Source organism: Bactrocera oleae, chromosome 2 (assembly GCF_042242935.1).
Source record: "Bactrocera oleae isolate idBacOlea1 chromosome 2, idBacOlea1, whole genome shotgun sequence".
In the NCBI taxonomy this organism is placed as follows: domain Eukaryota; kingdom Metazoa; phylum Arthropoda; class Insecta; order Diptera; family Tephritidae; genus Bactrocera; species Bactrocera oleae.
In genome coordinates, this window is record NC_091536.1 from 34,048,292 (window position 1) to 34,066,369 (window position 18,078).

At 37.6% G+C, this 18,078-nt stretch overlaps 1 protein-coding gene across 1 annotated transcript in view; it reads right to left on the minus strand.

Annotated features, from left to right (window-relative positions):
* Positions 1-18,078, minus strand: part of LOC138858914 (uncharacterized) — a 428,364-nt gene that overhangs the window by 103,702 nt on the left and 306,584 nt on the right. The window contains exon 4 of the mRNA XM_070112959.1: positions 16,784-16,890. Within this exon, the coding sequence (XP_069969060.1) occupies positions 16,784-16,890 (107 nt within the window). The remainder of the gene's footprint in view (positions 1-16,783; positions 16,891-18,078) is intronic.

Below are 18,078 nucleotides of genomic sequence, written 5' to 3' on the forward strand. Positions count from 1 at the left end.
TCCCGAAGAATACAAAGTTACTGGCGGTGTCCCACAGGGATCAGTTCTTGGTCCTGTCTTGTGGAACATAATGTATGACGGAGTTCTGAGAGTAGCGGTGCCGGACACAGTAAAAATAGTAGGATACGCGGACGATATTGCGGTCGCAGTCGTAGCGAAAACTCTAAATGAGGCGAAGAATAATTGTAGTGAAGCCATAAGCAATGTTAAAAACTGGCTAGAGAACACCGGTCTAGAACTAGCAACACACAAAACTGAGGTAGTGCTAATGAGTAGTCGAAAGAAAGTTGAAACCATTGAGATCAGCATTGATGGGCACACCATAAAATCGAGCCCCTACCTCAAATATTTGGGAGTGATCCTGGACCACAGACTCTCATTCAAACAGCACCTAATCGCCACCCATAACAAAGCGGCGCGGTCTGTATCGGCAATCGCTAGGATAATGCCCAATACGCGGGGCCCTAGACAGCAGGTGAGAAAGCTACTGATATGTGTCAGTAACTCAATAATCCTGTATGCGGCGCCAATTTGGCTACCAGCAACCAAATATAGTTCCTATATGAGAGGATTGGTCTCAACACACAGACTAGCATCACTAAGAACGTGCTGTGCGTTTAGAACGGTATCAGATGATGCAATAAGTGTTATATCAGGTAGACTACCCATAGACATTGCAGCTTTGCGTTGATCATTAGTGCGTGATATTCGACACGTTAAAACATCCAACCAGTATGCTCAAGAACTTGGAAAAATCGACGAGAAGTGACACACTCAATGGCAGAAAAGGTGGAATACATCAAGTAAGGGAAGGTGGACCCACTCCTTGATACCCAATATCCAAGAGTGGACTATGCGCGAACACGGCGAGGTGAACTATTACCTCACACAGTTTTTATCTGGCCACGGCTGCTTATCTATATAAATACAAGCACGTTGAAACACCATACTGTACATACTGCGAAAACTACACTGAAACGGCAGATCACCTCGTGGTAAAATGTGTCCGTTTCCGAAAGGAAATACGAATACTATCTGAGAAACTTGGGAAAACTCTACCAATACGTTCCACTGATGTTGTGCGTCATATGCTATCCTCCCAAAATGGCTGGGATACAGTAAGCGGTATAATATCGCATATCATGCAAAAGGCCCGCGAAGACGAAGTAGCGGAAAGACCGAGGGTGCAGTCCCGAGATACTGCATTACAAAACTAAGACGACCCCATAAGGGAATAGAAATAAAGAAGCATTACTGTGTATAATACATGCCCTGCGAAGGGAAGCCTAACGGTAGTTCCGCAGGGAAACACAGGTCTGAGAGCAAGGGGGTGATTTAGCACGTATGCGCTGTATACCTTATATTGTACAGTGAATCGGGCATAATTGATGGTACGGGCCATCAATATCTTTCGAAGATTTACACCCACCTTTGGCGTATCCATAAAAAAAAAAAAAAAAAAAAAAAAAACACATACATACAGACATACGGACATCATCGTAGAAATGTTCGGGGAAGCTTCCTCGACCCTCAGAACGTCGAGATCTGTTGAGAACTCGATTTTTGCAAAATGGGGTGAAACCAATATCTTCCCGATTTTTAGAAAATTTTCCATTTTCTTAACGGGAAGTTAAAAAAAATGTTGTGCAATACAAATTGCAAGAGTATAAAAAGATGGTTGATAGCCGGAATGAATTCACGCGCGCCAAAGAAATGGTGTTTTTTACTCGACCGTCGTTGGTAGAAAAAGGGCTGTCCGCTTCGAGGACAGATGTTTTGTTCGGTGTGTTGTGTAGAGATCCTAGTCGGTGTGTGTGTGTGCGGCTGTATGATGAGTTGTGTGTAGTGTGTGTGCCAGTGTTGTCTTGTGTGGTGTGTGGGTGTTTTGCTGTTTCCAGGTGTGGTATGGGTGCCAGTGTTGTCTTGTGTGTGGTGTGTCTGAGTTCTTCGGGGCGGGAATTTTAACTCATTTGGCCATCCCGGCCCCCTTAGGCGAATGTTCAGCCTAGCAGTCGCTGTAGCTGTTGCAACGTTGCCACAACGTTGCTGAGTCCGGACGTTCGGCGATAGTTCGGCGTACGCCTAGTCGGTGCTACGTTGTGCTGACGCCATGGACGGGACTCCGATCGGGGTGACGTTCTTCGGCGACGTGCCACACGATTGGTTTGCTGCGGTCGGTTTGCGCCGCAGATTCGTGGGGCAGGCTGCCGACTGACCTCTCGCCTCGGAGTACGGTGAAGCAACGTGTGATGCTGCCTGCCACACAGTTGGCACAAAGCACCGGAGTCGCATTCCTGCGTCGTGTGTGTATGTGCCAGGCAATTGTTGCAATGCCCATGCGCCTGGGCAACCTGCTGGCGTTGTGTCGGCGACATTCCCTTGAAGAGCCCACAGTGCTGCAACTTGTGTGGACGGCAACAAAGGGGGCATCGGATGCGATGGGGCGCCTCTGGTGGAGACGGAACGACTGCGGATGCTCGAATACGGTGGTTGACGGTGCGGTTGCGGCTGGTGTTCGGGGTGCCGCGGTTGGCATAATCCCAAGGCGAGGCACAGTGATGGCCGATCGCATTGTTGGCGTTGGGGTGGAATGCATCTCAGTATCCATATCTACTTATCTGTATGGAGAAAAGGGTATGTTTAGTTACGATTCAGTGGTATAGAGTATGGATATCTTTCTATATAAGACCAACTTTAATTGGTTTGGTGATCGTATTAGTCTACCTATAATTTTATTTGTATATGATTGTAATTTGTCATATTATATTTGCGGTTTTTTATTTCTGTTTTCGGTTATTTAGACGGATGTTTCGATTTTTGTTTGTAGGTATTATTGAACGGATAGTTTACTACTTGCGTTTTCGCTATTATTTGAGATTGGTAGGAAGCATAGTTTAACGAGCGGTCTGGTTAGCGTTCCGTTTCGAGTACGGAGGTCAACTACTCTTATATGACCGTCGGAACCATGATGTAGCTTCTCTATGCACCCAAGCCGCCATTCTGTAGGGGGAAGACAATCGTCATGGATTAAGACCAAATCTCCAAGCTTTGGCGCCTTTTCGGGAGTTTTCCAGCGGTACCTTTTATGAAGGTCCTTTATATACTCCTCCTTCCATCGGCGGCTGTAATCATGATGGAGAATTTTAATTCTTTCCCATCTATTTTGTAAGGATAGCGACTCCACGCCTGGCTTAGGTATGGCCAGAAGGGGGCTCCTTTTAGAAAGTGCCCTGGAGTTAGGGCTGTGAGATCTGAGGGATCTTGCGAGAGTGTCGTTAGTGGCCGTGAATTGAGAACGGCTTCAATGCGAATTAATAATGTTGTAAATTCTTCATTATTAAATTTGTAGTTTCCAGCTACTTTCTTAAAGTGGGATTTGAAGCTTTTTACAGCTGATTCCCATAAACCACCCACATGAGCGGCGCTTGGAGGGATAAACTGCCAGTTAATACCTTGGGGAGCGTACTTTTGTACAATTTCAGGTGAGACTTGTTTGACAAAATTCACGAACTGTTTTTCTGTGGCTCTTTGAGCTCCTATAAATGTCTTGCCATTGTCGCTCATGAGTTTTGACGGAAAACCGCGTCGTCCGACGAAGCGAGCAAATGCCGCGAGAAAAGCCTCCTTTGTCAGATTCGTACAAAACTCGAGGTGCACTGCTTTTGTCGTGAAACAGACAAAGACAGCCACATAGCCTTTCATGAGGGTGGGAGACCTTAACATGGATGCCTTTATCTGAAAAGGCCCAGCAAAGTCGACACCTGTAATGGTGAAAGGCAGAGCGAAGTTACAGCGTTCCGGTGGAAATGCTGCCATAATCTGCGTTCGCATCTTCTGCTTATGCATAGTGCAGATCTTGCACATGAAAATGCATTTCTTTATTTTGGGCTTGAGTCTTGGAATATAAAACTCTTGACGGACGATTTGTTGCATGAGGCGATGTTGCGATTTCTCTGGGATAACTATGTGATGACGTTCGTTATACGTCAGGCTTGAATTTGCAAGCCGACCATTCACACGAAGAAGACCTTTCGTGTCGAGGAATGGGTTTAGAACTAAGAGGGGACTTCTCTTGTCAATAGATTTTGATTCTCTCAAAAGTGATATATCGCGGCTGAAGTAGCGCGCTTGCGTAGATGCGATAAGAGCGACCTTTGCTTTTTGTAAGTCTAGGTGCATCACTGTATCGCATTGGGAGTGTAATGAAGTTACTCCCTTAAGTTTAATTTTGAGTCGCTCTATGAACTTGAGCATGAAAGCGATTACCCTGAGTGCTCGGGGATACGAGGAAAATCGCTCAAGGATGTCATTATCCTGCAATGTTGCGTGAAAGGCGTCGATTTTTCGACTTTCTGGGGCTATTATATTGCGCATGGGCGATTGTGGCCAAGAATCAGGAGATTCTGTTAACCATCGGGGCCATTCCACCAGAGGGTGGTGGTGACAAGGTGCAGGGGTTTGCACCCTCTTGTACCTAGATCAGCAGGATTGTCAGCACTGGCTACATGTCGCCAAGTGGCTGATCCTACTAGGTCAAGTATTTGAGACGTTCGGTTGGAAATATACATCTTCCATGCATGTGGTGGTTTTTCTAACCAGGCTAGTACAATTTCGGAATCGGACCATAGATATAATTTATATTGTGCCATGTTTAAATGCGTTTGTACGATGGACACGAGTTTGGCTAGTAGTAGCGCTCCACATAATTCAAGCCGTCGCAGACTTATTGTTTTTAAAGGAGCCACTTTTGCTTTTGCTACTAGTAAGTGGCATGTGGTCGCAGTGTCATTTTGTGTGCGAACATATATAGTTGCGCAATATGCCTTTTCAGAAGCGTCACAGAAGCCGTGTAGTTCGACTTTGTGCTCTGTGGCATAATTTACCCATCGTGGGATTTGTATCTGTGAGATATCGTTTAGATTGTTAGCAAACTGGGACCACTTTTCTAAACGAAGTGGTTTTACTTGTTCGTCCCAGTCGGTTCCATCTAGCCATAATTCTTGTATTCGGATTTTGGCTTATATCATAACTGGCGAAAGCCATCCTGCGGGGTCGAAAAGTTTCGCCACAGAGTATAGAAGTTGTCGCTTTGTTATGGCGGATAACGCAGATATTGACTGTGTAGTGTATGAAAACTGGTCAGATATCGCATTCCATTGGATCCCCAGAGTTTTTGTTGTACTTTCCTTTTCAAATTTAAGGAAATTAGTATCTAACAAATTTCCATGTGGTATATTTTTTAAAATATTAGGGTGGTTCGCCGTTATCTTTTTTGTGAGAGTGACTCGTATGCTTGTGGAAGACTGTGACTTCCAGACAAGATATCGTCTACATATGTTTGTGTTTTTAACACTTTGGTTGCCAGAGGAAATTCTGACTTTGTGTTTTCTGCCAGTTCGTGGAGTGTTCGAATGGCTAAATATGGAGCACAGTTGACGCCAAAGGTAACTGTTTTAAGTTTATAGTCGCGTAGTGGACTATTGGGAGATTTTCGGAAAATAATTCGCTGAAAATCTTGATCGTCTTTATGTACGACTATTTGTCTATACATTTTTTCGATTTCTCCGTTAAATACGTATTTAAATATACGCCAATTTAAACCAGATTTAAGGTTGGAGCGTGGGTCCCGCAAATAGGATATCATTTAAGGAATTCCCCGAGCTGGTGGATCTTGATGCATTAAAGACAACTCTTACTTTAGTTGCTTTTTTGTCTGGCTTTACTACTGCATGGTGCGGCAAGTAAAATGAGTAGTATTTGCCGTTGATGATTTTTTCGCATGGGCTTATTTTCTCCATGTGGTCTAAATGGAGGTATTCTTCTAACACACCATCATATTCTGGTTTAAGTTCGCCTTTTTTAAGTAGGTTTTTTCCAAACTTTGAAAATACTGTATTGCAGAGTTGCGAGAGTGACCTAAGGCGATTGTGTTGGGAAATTGTTGTTTTAGTGGTTGTCGTACGACATACCGATTATTATCTGATCTAGTAGTTGTGGCTTTGTAAAAGTCTTCACAATACTGATCTTCTGGGGTTGTAATTGAAATGGGGGGAAGTTCTTCTTACTCCCAAAATTTCTTCAATTGTGAATTGAGGTATTCATTTGAGATTTCCTCCACTTAAGTTGTCATAGTGGTAACTGGTTCCGTAACTAGTCCACTTAGGTTCCAACCGAAAATAGTATTTTGTGCCAATAGGGTAATTGAAAGTTGGGATCTGCTAGCTTTAGGTGTGAAACCTTTTGCCAATGCTTGCTATTTCCGTGATAGCTTGGAAGCTGCGTAAGCATATTTGTAAGTTGCGGTAAGACTATAGCTTCTGCGTGTATGTGCTTATCCGCATTTGGTGAAATTAGGGTAATGGGGCATATTTTATTTGAGTTTTGGACTACTCTTCCGCCCATTCAAGTGATTTCAAAATTGGCTAGTTTTGTTGGCAGTTGTAGCATTTTGAGCCCTAGACGCTATAAATGATCGTTGTGATCCTTGGTCTATTAAGGCCCTAAGTTTAAACAGTTCTCCTCGGTGTTCGATGGAGACGACTGCTGTGGGTAGTAGTACTCTACTTTGATTTTTGCTGTGCAGCGTTTGCGTTTTTATTGCCTTTGAGCAGCATGGTGATTCTTGGCAATTTTCGGGATTTTGCAATTCGGGATTTGTTGTTGAAACTAAACCCGTGGCTCTTTTTATATTAGCGTTGTTAGGGGGTGAACTGGAAAAATTATTTAAATGAAGCATAGAATGATGTCGTTTATAACAATAAACGCAATGGAACTTGCTTTCGGAATCTTTGAGTGAATGCGAATGTGACATACAGTTTGTACACAGTCTTTTTGTTCTTACATAATTGTTTCGATCGGTAATATTCATTTTTTTGAATTTCTCGCAGGCTTTGAGCTTATGCCCCCCTGTACACAGTTCGCATGACGTTTGTTTGTACTGTTCGGATGTGAACGTTTGATTTCTGAAGAAGCTTCTATTTAAATTGTTGTTGCTACAGGCTTGTGGTCTGTGGAAGCTTCTATTTAGGTCGTGTTGAACAGTTTTCGTTCTGACCATTTTTTTATCTACCCTTTCTGCCATTTCGTACTGGGTAGTTAGGAAATCTTTCATTTGTTGCCACATGGGGCATTTTCTTCATGATGAGAGCGATTGCTCCCATAGAAATAATGATTTTTCTGGTAATGCGGCAGTGCATATGTTTACCAGTATAGGGTCCCAGCTGTCTGTGGGAATATTTTGTGTCGATAAAACCGTCAAACAATTTGAAACAGTGGATTGAAGTTTGATAAATTCTTCACTTGTTTCCTTTTGAATTTTTGGCAAGTTCATTAATATCGATATTTGTTTATCGACCAATATTCTTTCGTTTTCGAATCTTGATTTAAGAGCTTCCCAAGCCAAATTGAAATTATCGTCATTTAGTGCGAACTGTTTTACTATTACGCCTGCTTGACCGTTTGTTTTGTATCGGAGGTGATACAATTTTTGCGCATTTGTTAATTTTGGGTGGTTTATGTAAACGGCTGTAAACATGTCCCGGAAGGACGGCCATTGTTCATAACCACCATGAAAAATTTCTGTATCACATGTGGGCACCTTGAGATGGATGCCTGAACTTGCTTCATGACTTTGGATTTGTGGCAGCTCTACTCTTGGCTGTGGAGTAGGTGCAATTGCTTTGATTAATTTTAATTGGTCAGAAATCATTGCTTTTGTTTCTTCGAACTAGTCTAAGCAGTTTTCGTATTTGGCGTAAGCCGAAGGTTTGAAATTTTCCGGTAGATCTGAGTCGTCAGATTCTACGATTGCGTCATATGCAGCTGGGAGACGTGTCCAAAAATTGTCAAGATTGTCTTTTTTAATTTCTAATAGAAATATAAGATGAAAATCGAGTGCAGTATCGTATTAGACTGTCACTCTCTGCAATGAATTTGGTATATGAAATGTCTTTTATCTTTTTTTGTTTTGTAGCACTTTTGCTGCTTTGAGCGTGTAGCTTCTGCAGGTGTACATGGACTCTTTGCGTCCGAAATCATTTTTGGTACTTTTAGATGTTGAGTTGGTTTAGATTCCTTAGAATCTGCGTTCATTTTAAAAGATGAAAGTAAAATTAAAAATTTAATTTTTTTTTTTTGTTTGTTTGGATATATTTTATTTTATTTTTCTCAGTGTACACTGATATTGGATAAATAAAGAGATTACCTTTTAGATAAATAGTATTTTTGTTCTTTTGTTGTATCCGGACTTCGCCAATAACAAACGCGTATTTCGTTTTTCTTAGTCTCGGGTTTTATTTAGTTCCGCTTTTTTTTTCTCTTTGTATTTTATAATTTATTGTTACGTCCTCGTTTGTATGTATGTTAATTGTGTATATTACTGCTGTTAAAAATGAGGTTATTAACCTTTGTACATAAGCGTGCACGTTATGTGCGTATTTATGTGCATATGTAATATGCTTAAACGTTTTGTTTGCAATCTTGCTTGCTTGTGTTTTAACAAGAACAAGGGGTATTGTCAGAAAAGTGCCGATATGGTCTTTGAATATATGTACAACTGTGTGTGTACTAGTTATGCGCTATTCCCACCAAGTATAACTTTTTTTGTTTTTTCGTTTGTTAAACCGATTATTCTTGTGCCCTTGTTTTTTGTTGTAATAAATTTTAATTCTGTCTAAAAATTTAATAATTCCTACTTATGTACCGCAACGCTTAGTGTTCGGAAATTTTGTTATTATTACGTTTAAGGTCTTTTATTATTAGCAATAATTTTAACTAAAATAATTTTAAATATTGTACCCAATGTGTGTAGGGTATACAGGCATAGGCAAATTTTAAGCCTATGTATGTTTGTTAGGTTGGCTAGAGGAATGACGCGGGAAAAGAAAATAAATAATGTGCAGGTACAGACTTTTAAGTTCGTATCGTTCGTGTATATATGTTAAAAATTATTCGCTTCGTAACTTTGTTAGTTACGTATATATAAAGATAAGATTTGTATGTTCTTGGCAAGTAACCGTGCAGATATGTATGTATGTTTTTCTTTCTTTCTTTTTCGTTTGAATTTAATTTATTTTTCCAATTTGCCTTGCTTACTTATTTCGCAATCCTGCTTATGACTTATTAAACATAAGAGGTATTGCCGGAAAAAGTGGTCAAATAAGTACTTGAAAAAAACATTTTTTTTTGTGTTTATTAAATTTGTGTGTTTGGATACACAAAGGTAAGCATGTATAGGCTTTGGTTTCTTTTAAATAAATATGTTATTGTATATATGGATGTATATAATGCACCAAACTGTATTCGGTTTTCTCGAAATTAACCGTACGTTAAAACAGTTTGGCCGTAACCGCTATATTTAAATATAACCTGGTTTTATTTCTTTCAACATACATATGTATATGCCAATAAATTATAAATAAGTAAAAGGAATCGATACGACTCACTTTGTACCGCCTCAAGGGTATTTGGGGGTTTTAGATGTGTGTATATGTGTGCCAATGCAGAAAAATCCATTCCTCCTCTACACTGTCCGAGATTGCTGTTGTTGTCCTTTGCCCTGTAGGTATATTCCTTGGTTTGTTGTATAAGATTTTTGTGTTTTAATTTTGATTTCGCGCCCGGTTACTATATAATTATGTTGGTATGTATTATATATTGTATTTAGTAATCGCGCCCGTTTAATTTGTGTTATTGTACACAGGTTTCGCGCCCATTTTTTATATGTTTTATGTTTGTTCACAGACAGTATGTGAAAGGTTTGTTGCACTTTTTTATGTATTTTATTATATAATATATATATTTTTTTTGTGTATTTATATCTTATCTTGATAGCACATTTTGTATATATGTATTTATTTTTACGGCACTGTATATGTATATATATGTATATTTTTGTCTTCGGTACTTTTTTTTTATATATAATATGTATATACACTTGTACCGCACTTGCTTGTTTCGCTGAACGCTTTTGATTTTTTTTGTATATAATATGTATATTCACTTGTACACTTTTTTGTTTTATGTATACTTATGTAAGTATCTGATCTCCGCGCTTTATATATTTTATTATTTATTATAATTTTTCTTTTCCTAATAGTGCCTTTCCGTAAGGCTCGAAGGACCAATAAATATTATGCTACAATGTTCGCACTCACCAATGACATTATTACTTCCTTTTTTTTCACAAAACGCCTTTTTAAAGTTTAAATTAAAATGTTCTTTATTTTTCTTATTAAATGTTATTTTTCACAAGTTTTTTATTGGTTTAACACCTTTTTTGATAAAAATTAATACAACGATTTTAAGCTCAGAAAGTCTTGACGGTTGGTAGCGGAGATAGCGATTTCATACGATGACGTTGCGCAAAGAGGCTGGTGGTCGCTCGTCGTCCCCTTTTTACCTCCTTCGGTGTGGTGTATAGTGTGTCTTCATGTGTGGTGTGATCGTGATGATAGGGTTGGTATGGAATGTGTGTGGGATGATGAGTTGAGTTACTCATTTAACCAATGTCTACCAAGTTTCATAAAGATATCTCAATTTTTACTCAAGTTAGAGCTTGCATGGACCGATGGATGGACGGACGGACAGACAGTCACCCGGATTTTAACTCGTCTCTTCATCCTGATCATTTATATATATATGACCCTATATCTAACTCGATTAGTTTTAGGTGATACAAACAACCGTTAGGTGAACAAAACTATTATACTCTGTAGCAACAGGTTGCGAGAGTATAAAAAAAATTACATACCAAATTTGATTGTATTCCATAGACGATTTCATCGAACAATAAAGTTGAACACTTTCTCTACATGTTTATATTCTCGCAACATGTTGCTTCAGAATATATTAGGTTTGTTCACTTAACGGTTGTTTGTATGACCTTAAAATAATCGAGTTAGATATAGTGTTATATACGATCAGGATGAGCTGTAACTTGAGTAAAAATTGAGATATCTTTGTGAAACTTGGTACACATATTTCGTGGTTGGTATTGCAGACGGGCGTAATCGGACCACTGCCACGACCATAAAACGTCATTAATCAAAAACAAAAAATTTCCATTACTAAGCTGCACAATAAGAATCAAGACTGTTGGTATATAGGATCACATTAGGGAGAGACATCTGCAGTGGCATTTGGTGTGTTCCCGCCCCCTAAAAGGTTTAATGTGCATCTCCTTCACCACTAAAGCTATCATAACAAAATTCACTGAAAACGAACGCTTTTAGTACCTCTATCGACAGTGTGAAAATAGGTGAAATCGGGTGACAACCCAGCCCGCGCCCCATATAAGGGTACTGTTATAAACTAATAAAAGCGCAATAAATCAAGCACTTAACACGCCTGAGATATAAAATTTTATCTCCGGGATGGTATGAGATGACTTTATAAGAAAATTAGACAGTGACCGTGTTACCGCCCACTTTTAGGTGAAAACCCATATCATGGGATCTGCTTAACGGATTTCAACCAAACTCGGTACCTAACATTATTCTCATATTTCTATATTATACCGCGAAAATGGGCGAAATCGGATGACAACCACGCCTTTTTCCCATATAACACCATTTTAAATTCCATCTTATTCTTTGTCTTTCCACTATGCAAATCAAGCAACAATGATTGTATCGGTGTAAAACTTTGCATGAATAATGCATTTAAAGTATGTCACCTTGTTATCTAAATCGAACCAAAACGGTTTAAGCCCCTAGGTAATGAATATGTAGAATCCTATAGTTGACTTTTTACCGAAAATATCGTTCAATGTGTAATATATATAATTAAAATTCATATAACGAAATAAATAAATGCAACTCCCGATATAAGTATGTTTTTGTGTCAAAAATAAGTTGAACCGGATTAATACTTCCTGTAGCCCTCATATACCTAATACATATAAAGATTTTTAAACTTCCTTTAACTCATAACAAGGTATATTTGTGCCTTAAATGGATTAAATCGGGTGAAAATTGTATTTAGCCCCCATGTAACTAATGTCAGGATTTTCTAACATTCGTCTGACTTTACTCCATTTGATTGGTGATGGTATGAGAGGTACCTTAATAAAACAGTGGGAGCATTTTATTAGTCTGTGGCATGTTAGTAGTATGTGGCAAAAATTGATAAAATCGGGTTTTGCCGAATATGTCCGTCAGTGAGTATTCATATTTTTTTATATATAAAATTGCTTCATCATATGTTCTCGAGTATAGCTGAGCAATCTCAAAATTAATATCTTTCTCTATCCCCAAAATATATATCATTTCCATCTTTCCACCTAATTTTAAACCGTTCCAGTTGATCAAAATATGATACTTTAACGAAATTAGGTGGATAGTTTTCTTAAAAATTATGAATATTGAATTAGAATGCAGTTAGTACAATATATACCTTGGTCTAAACCTCACACCTTCATATAATGAATTCCGATTCTCTGGTTGACGTTTTCCACATAAGCTTATAATATAAAGTTTAGCCACTTTGGTCAAGTTAATATCACATTCATGCTTATGTATAACGCACTTCAAGATGTTTTTGTTTATACTCCCGCAACATGTTGCTACAAAGTATAATAGTTTTGTTCATATAACGGTTGTATGAATCACCTAAAACAAAGCGAGTTGTGTTCATATATAAATGATCAGGATGAAGAGACAAGTTGAAATCCGGGTGACTGTCTGTCCGTCCGCTTGTGCAAGCTGTAACTTGGGTGAAAACTGAGATATCTATATGAAATGCATATCTCCTAAACGAAATTCACAGGGAACAAACGCTTTTAGCACCTCTATCGACAGTATGAAAATAGTTTAAACAAAGTTACAACTCCACCCACTATCCATTTAACGGTACTGCTAAAAACTACTAAAAGCGCGATAAATCAAGCCCGAAACACGCCAGAGATATTAAATTTTATCTCTGGAGTGGTTTCAGACGACTTTATGGGAACCACGTTCAAAATTAGATAGTGGGCGTGGCACCGTCCACTTTTAGGTGAAATTCAATATCTTCGGATCTGTTCAACCGATTTCAACCATACTCAGTACATAACACTCTTCTCATATTTATATGTTATAGTGCGAAATCGGATTACAACCAGGCCTATTTCCCATATAACACCATTTTAAATTCCATCTTATTCTTTCACTTTTATTATGCAAATCAAGAAAAATGCACATGCACATAGCAAATAAAGTCCGCGTTCACCCGACACATGTTTTTTTTTAATCTCAAACGAGTATACCATTTAACTTTGCGAGAGTATAAAATGTTCGGTTACATCCGAACTAAGCACTTCCTTACTTGTTTTTATACTCTCGCCAACTGTTGCTACAGGATATAATATTTTTTTTCACCTAACGGTTGTTTGTATTACCTAAAACTAATCATGTTAGATATAGGGCTCGATATATATAAATGATCAGGATGAAGAGACGAGTTGAAGACCGGGTGACAGTCTGTCGGTCCGTCCGTCTCTGCAAGTGTAAGTTTGTGTGTTTCGGTTCCTAAAAGGTTTAATGTGTATATCTCCTAAGCCGCTGAAGCGATCATATCAAAATTCACTACGAACAATTTTTTTTAGTACCTCTATTGACAGTCTGAAAATGGGTGAAATCTGGTAACAACACCGTCCACTCCCCATATAACGTTGAGTCATAAACTAATAAAAGCGCGATAAATCAAGCACTCAACACGTAAGAGACATTAAATTTTATTTTTGGGATGGTATGAGATGACTTTATAGGAACCGCGTTCAAAATGATACAGTGGGCGTGGCACCGCCCAACTTTAGCTGAAATTTGTCCAATTTAGAAACCGGCTCCTATGAAGCATCTTCATACGCATTTATTTAGTGAGTTATCACACATTTAGTGTTCAGTTTTTATCCGATTTCACCAATTTTCACATTTTTGGAGAATAAACTGAAAATAAATATTTCTCCTAAGTCAAACTAGTCGATCTAGCTTTAGCGGTTTGGGAGATATGTATATACCTATTATTCCTTACCTAATTCGATTCGTTGTACTAAAAAACAGTCTTCTAAGCAATTGTGGAGCTTAGTTATGACCCTTCAAAAGTTTTCGTTTAGTGGCGTTTTGTGAGCGGGGCAATATTCCGATTGCGGTCATCTACAATACCAACCTCCCTTGGGTGCCAAGGAACATGTGTACTAAGTTTCATCTCGTCCTCCGAATCATAACGCCATATCTATTGTATCTCAATTAGTTTTAGGTGATACAAACAACCGTTAGGTGAACAAAATAATTATATTATCTCTTGCAACAGGTTGCGAGAATATAAAAATAAGTGATTTTGGTGCAGGTTATTAAAATTGAATGAAATCAATTCAGTACTATTTCTAGCCTCAATATACAGAATAAAATAATTTTCATTACTCTGGTTGCTTGGATACAATATTCATATGAAGTCACTGTATTCGTGTCAGTATGTAGAACATCCTAACCAAATTAAGAACACACATTATGTCATGTTCCCACCAAAAATTTTAAGTGATTAAACAACATTTAATTAATTCCTTGGAGATTTATAAAACAGCTGTTTTTGATTAGCCGTTCGAAGCTGTAGCATTTTTTCTCGTCACAACTCTATTAGATCGGCCTCGGTCTCCTTTACTCTTCTCCTTTTTGGATACTATTTTCTGCCATGCGCAATTATTTACTTGATATTGCTTTAATTTGTTACTTTTTATTTTATTTGTGTGTTTAATATTTTTCACTTTGACAGTTTGTAGTGTTTAAATCAGTTGTGATAATGTTATAAATTTCCCCACTGAAAAACAGATGTCGCTGAATCAGAGTCGCACAGGAAGATTTCGAGTAGATTAGCTTCAAATCTCTGCGGTGACGAGATTAGCAAGTGTTGAAATTTATAAAATCGGTTTATACTTATTTACACACCTATATCTTAAATTGTTAAAAGTTACTGTATTATATTTAGTTGCCGGTATACTTGCGCTAGTAACTTTATCAGGATTTTGCTTTGTGGATGCCTACCGACGCTAGTGTACTTTAAAACGATAACAAACATAATTTTAAATTTTTGAGAAACACTGATTAAAATGTTTGGCAGAAATCGAAAATCGAAAGATAAAAGAAATGAAGTCATATTAATACATCAAAAGATAATGTAAATTCTTAAACAATATTTTTTAAGAATATAGACATTATTGGTGAAATATTCATTTAAAGTTATCGTAAATAAATAAAAAAACACAATACATATTTTCTTTAGCATAGAGATATTCCTTGCATTGAAACTCCAAAAACTGCAAAATACTATAGGCAACTGGACTCGAACAATTGGTCCATATATTCGTGCAAAATTTTATCCCAATAGATTCATTGGTGCTTGATTTGCATAATGGAAAGTGAAAGAATCCGAAGTAGTTTAAAATTGTGTTATGTGGGAAGTAGACGTGGATGTAGTTCGATTTCGCACTGAAACATAGGAATCTCAAGAACTACATATCAAATTTGTTCAATAACGGTCGAGGAGGTTCCAAACTTTTCGTTTAATGTAATTTTGTGGGCGTGGCAGTGGTCCGATTACGCCCTAAGAACTCGTCTTCACTTTTTTAATTTGGATATCTCAAGTAACAGTAATTTATCAAGTAACAGATTGCTCAGACACACAAACCGGCTTTCAACTATTCAGTCTTGTTTGGGATTTAATCATGAAATGACTTACGCCTGAACAACGTTTACAAATCGTTCAACTTTATTACTAAAATTCACGTTCTATAAAGAATGTGTTTCGTTTGCTTCACTCAACTTATGGTCAACATAATCGAGCTGACGTATGGAACTACTTGGCGCATTTTACGTCGAGATCTTAAATTGAAAGCATACAGCTTTTGCCATAAGTGAAGACGCTCGACCTTCTGTAGCGACATCGCTTCGCTCTATGGGCTCTTCAAAAGTTCCAAGAAGATCCGACGTTTCAGCAATGAGGCTCATTTCATTCTCAATGGGTATGTCAAGAAGCAAAATGTACGCATTTGAGACGAAAAGCATCCTGAAGAAATTCAAGAGCTGCCATTTCATCCAGAAAAACAACGGTGTGGTTTGGTTTGACCGATGATATTTCTTCAAAAATAGTGCCGGTAAAAACGTAACCATCAAAAGCGACCGTTATCGCGATATGATAACCGACTATTTGATGCCTGAAATTAAAGCCTCGGCGACATTTGATTTCAATAAGACGGCGTCACTTCCCACACATCAATCAATGGATTTATTGAGAGAACACTTCGGTGAGCAGATAATTTCACGTTTTGACTTCGACTTTTTCCTGTGAGGATATGTAAAGTCTAAAGTCTATGCAGACAAACCCCTTTGATGCAGGCCTTAAAGCAGAACATCACGCGTGTCTTTCGCCAGTTACCAGCCGAAATGCTCGAAAGCCAACGAAAGAGATAATTTTTAAAAAAATAAATGCCAATTAGTGTTCTTTTGAGTGATAATAAACATTCCCCATTAAATTTGAATGTTCTGTGATTTTTTTCTTTAAAAAAGTAGGGAACCTTGAAATGGATCACCCTTTATATAAATAAATTAATATCTATCTCGATAAGTTTTAGGTGACACATACAAACAACCGTTAGGTGAACTAAACTATTATACTCCGTAACAACATGTTGCAAGAGTATACAAATTACTATGACTTCTTAAATTCAGCAATATTCTTAAAATGACGCTTTGTTAGATTTTTAATTTTGCTCTAAAATTATAATTCAAAATTGGTTTATTCGACTTTAGATTACCTAATACTCCAATAATAACAGCTCTTAAATTCTCCAAGTGTTGACTGGAATATTTAGGTTTAGAAGCCGATATTTGCTTGTAGTTTGATATCCAGGTAATGCCCGCACTGCAAAATTTAAATTATTTATTAATGTAAAAATCAAAATGTTGCGTATGGATCTATATATCCAAATAAAGATGGCTACCAGTTGCAAAATTCCTGTTTTAATAAATAGTAATTAATACACTACTAAATTTTTTGTGAAAAGCGATATTAGCGAAAACTTATTATAAATAACAATTTTAGTGAAATATGTATATAAAATTATTAGCTGTCCCGGAAAACAATGTTTTACCACATACGTTATTTTTAAGAAATGTTTTTTCAAGAAATATTTTTTTAAGAAATAGTTTTCAAAAAAACTAAGTGTTTGGAAGAATTACATCCCCCATAGTTGGAATTGGAATTAAAAAATTATTATTTATTAAAGTATATTAAAATACTATATATCTATACATTGAAAATAGTTTACCTCTCTACTACTAAACAAATATTCATTTTTCAACTCAATGGAATGAACAATATTTTTGGACAGTACGTCTTTAGCGGACGCAAACAAACTGGATGTTTTGCCCACGCGACAACATGCCACATAAAGTTTTCCGTGGGAAAAGCATAGTGTACCCAAATCTAAGCCGAAAACAGAATATTTTGGCCTTGTGATTTCTTGATAGTCATTGCGAATGCGAGTCTCACGCTTGAGAGCGCTTGAATTTAATTGGCATTTTGGCTTCGATAATGTTTTTCATTGACAAAGCCGTAGTGAGTTCAAATTATGAAGCAAAATAACCGGAGATCCTACCCATGCCCAGCATATCCAATAAACTCAAAAAGTCAATTAGATTTGTATGACAGCAAGAACTGTTTTATCATTGAACAGCTGTTTTAAAAAAATTTCCACAGATGGAATTTATATCATATGAACTCGCATGTTAACTGTCAGTAGAACTTTTTCAATATTACACCACCGTCGCGATGAGTTCAAGCAAGCGTTGATAACATCAGATTACGTTGAACTTTTTTTAAATCACCTGAAAGGAGTAACAGAGTGCCACCAATAGTTTTCAATGCTGGGTCATGTACGGTAAAAATAAAAACAAAAAAATTTTGTGCAAAAAATAATAATATTGGGAGTAGACCACCCTTAACATTTAGGGGTATAAGAAGTAGATGTTGGACGATTCTTAGACCTTCCCGATAAACACATCAAATCTCATCAAAATCAGTACAATCATTTCGGAGGAGTTTGGCAAC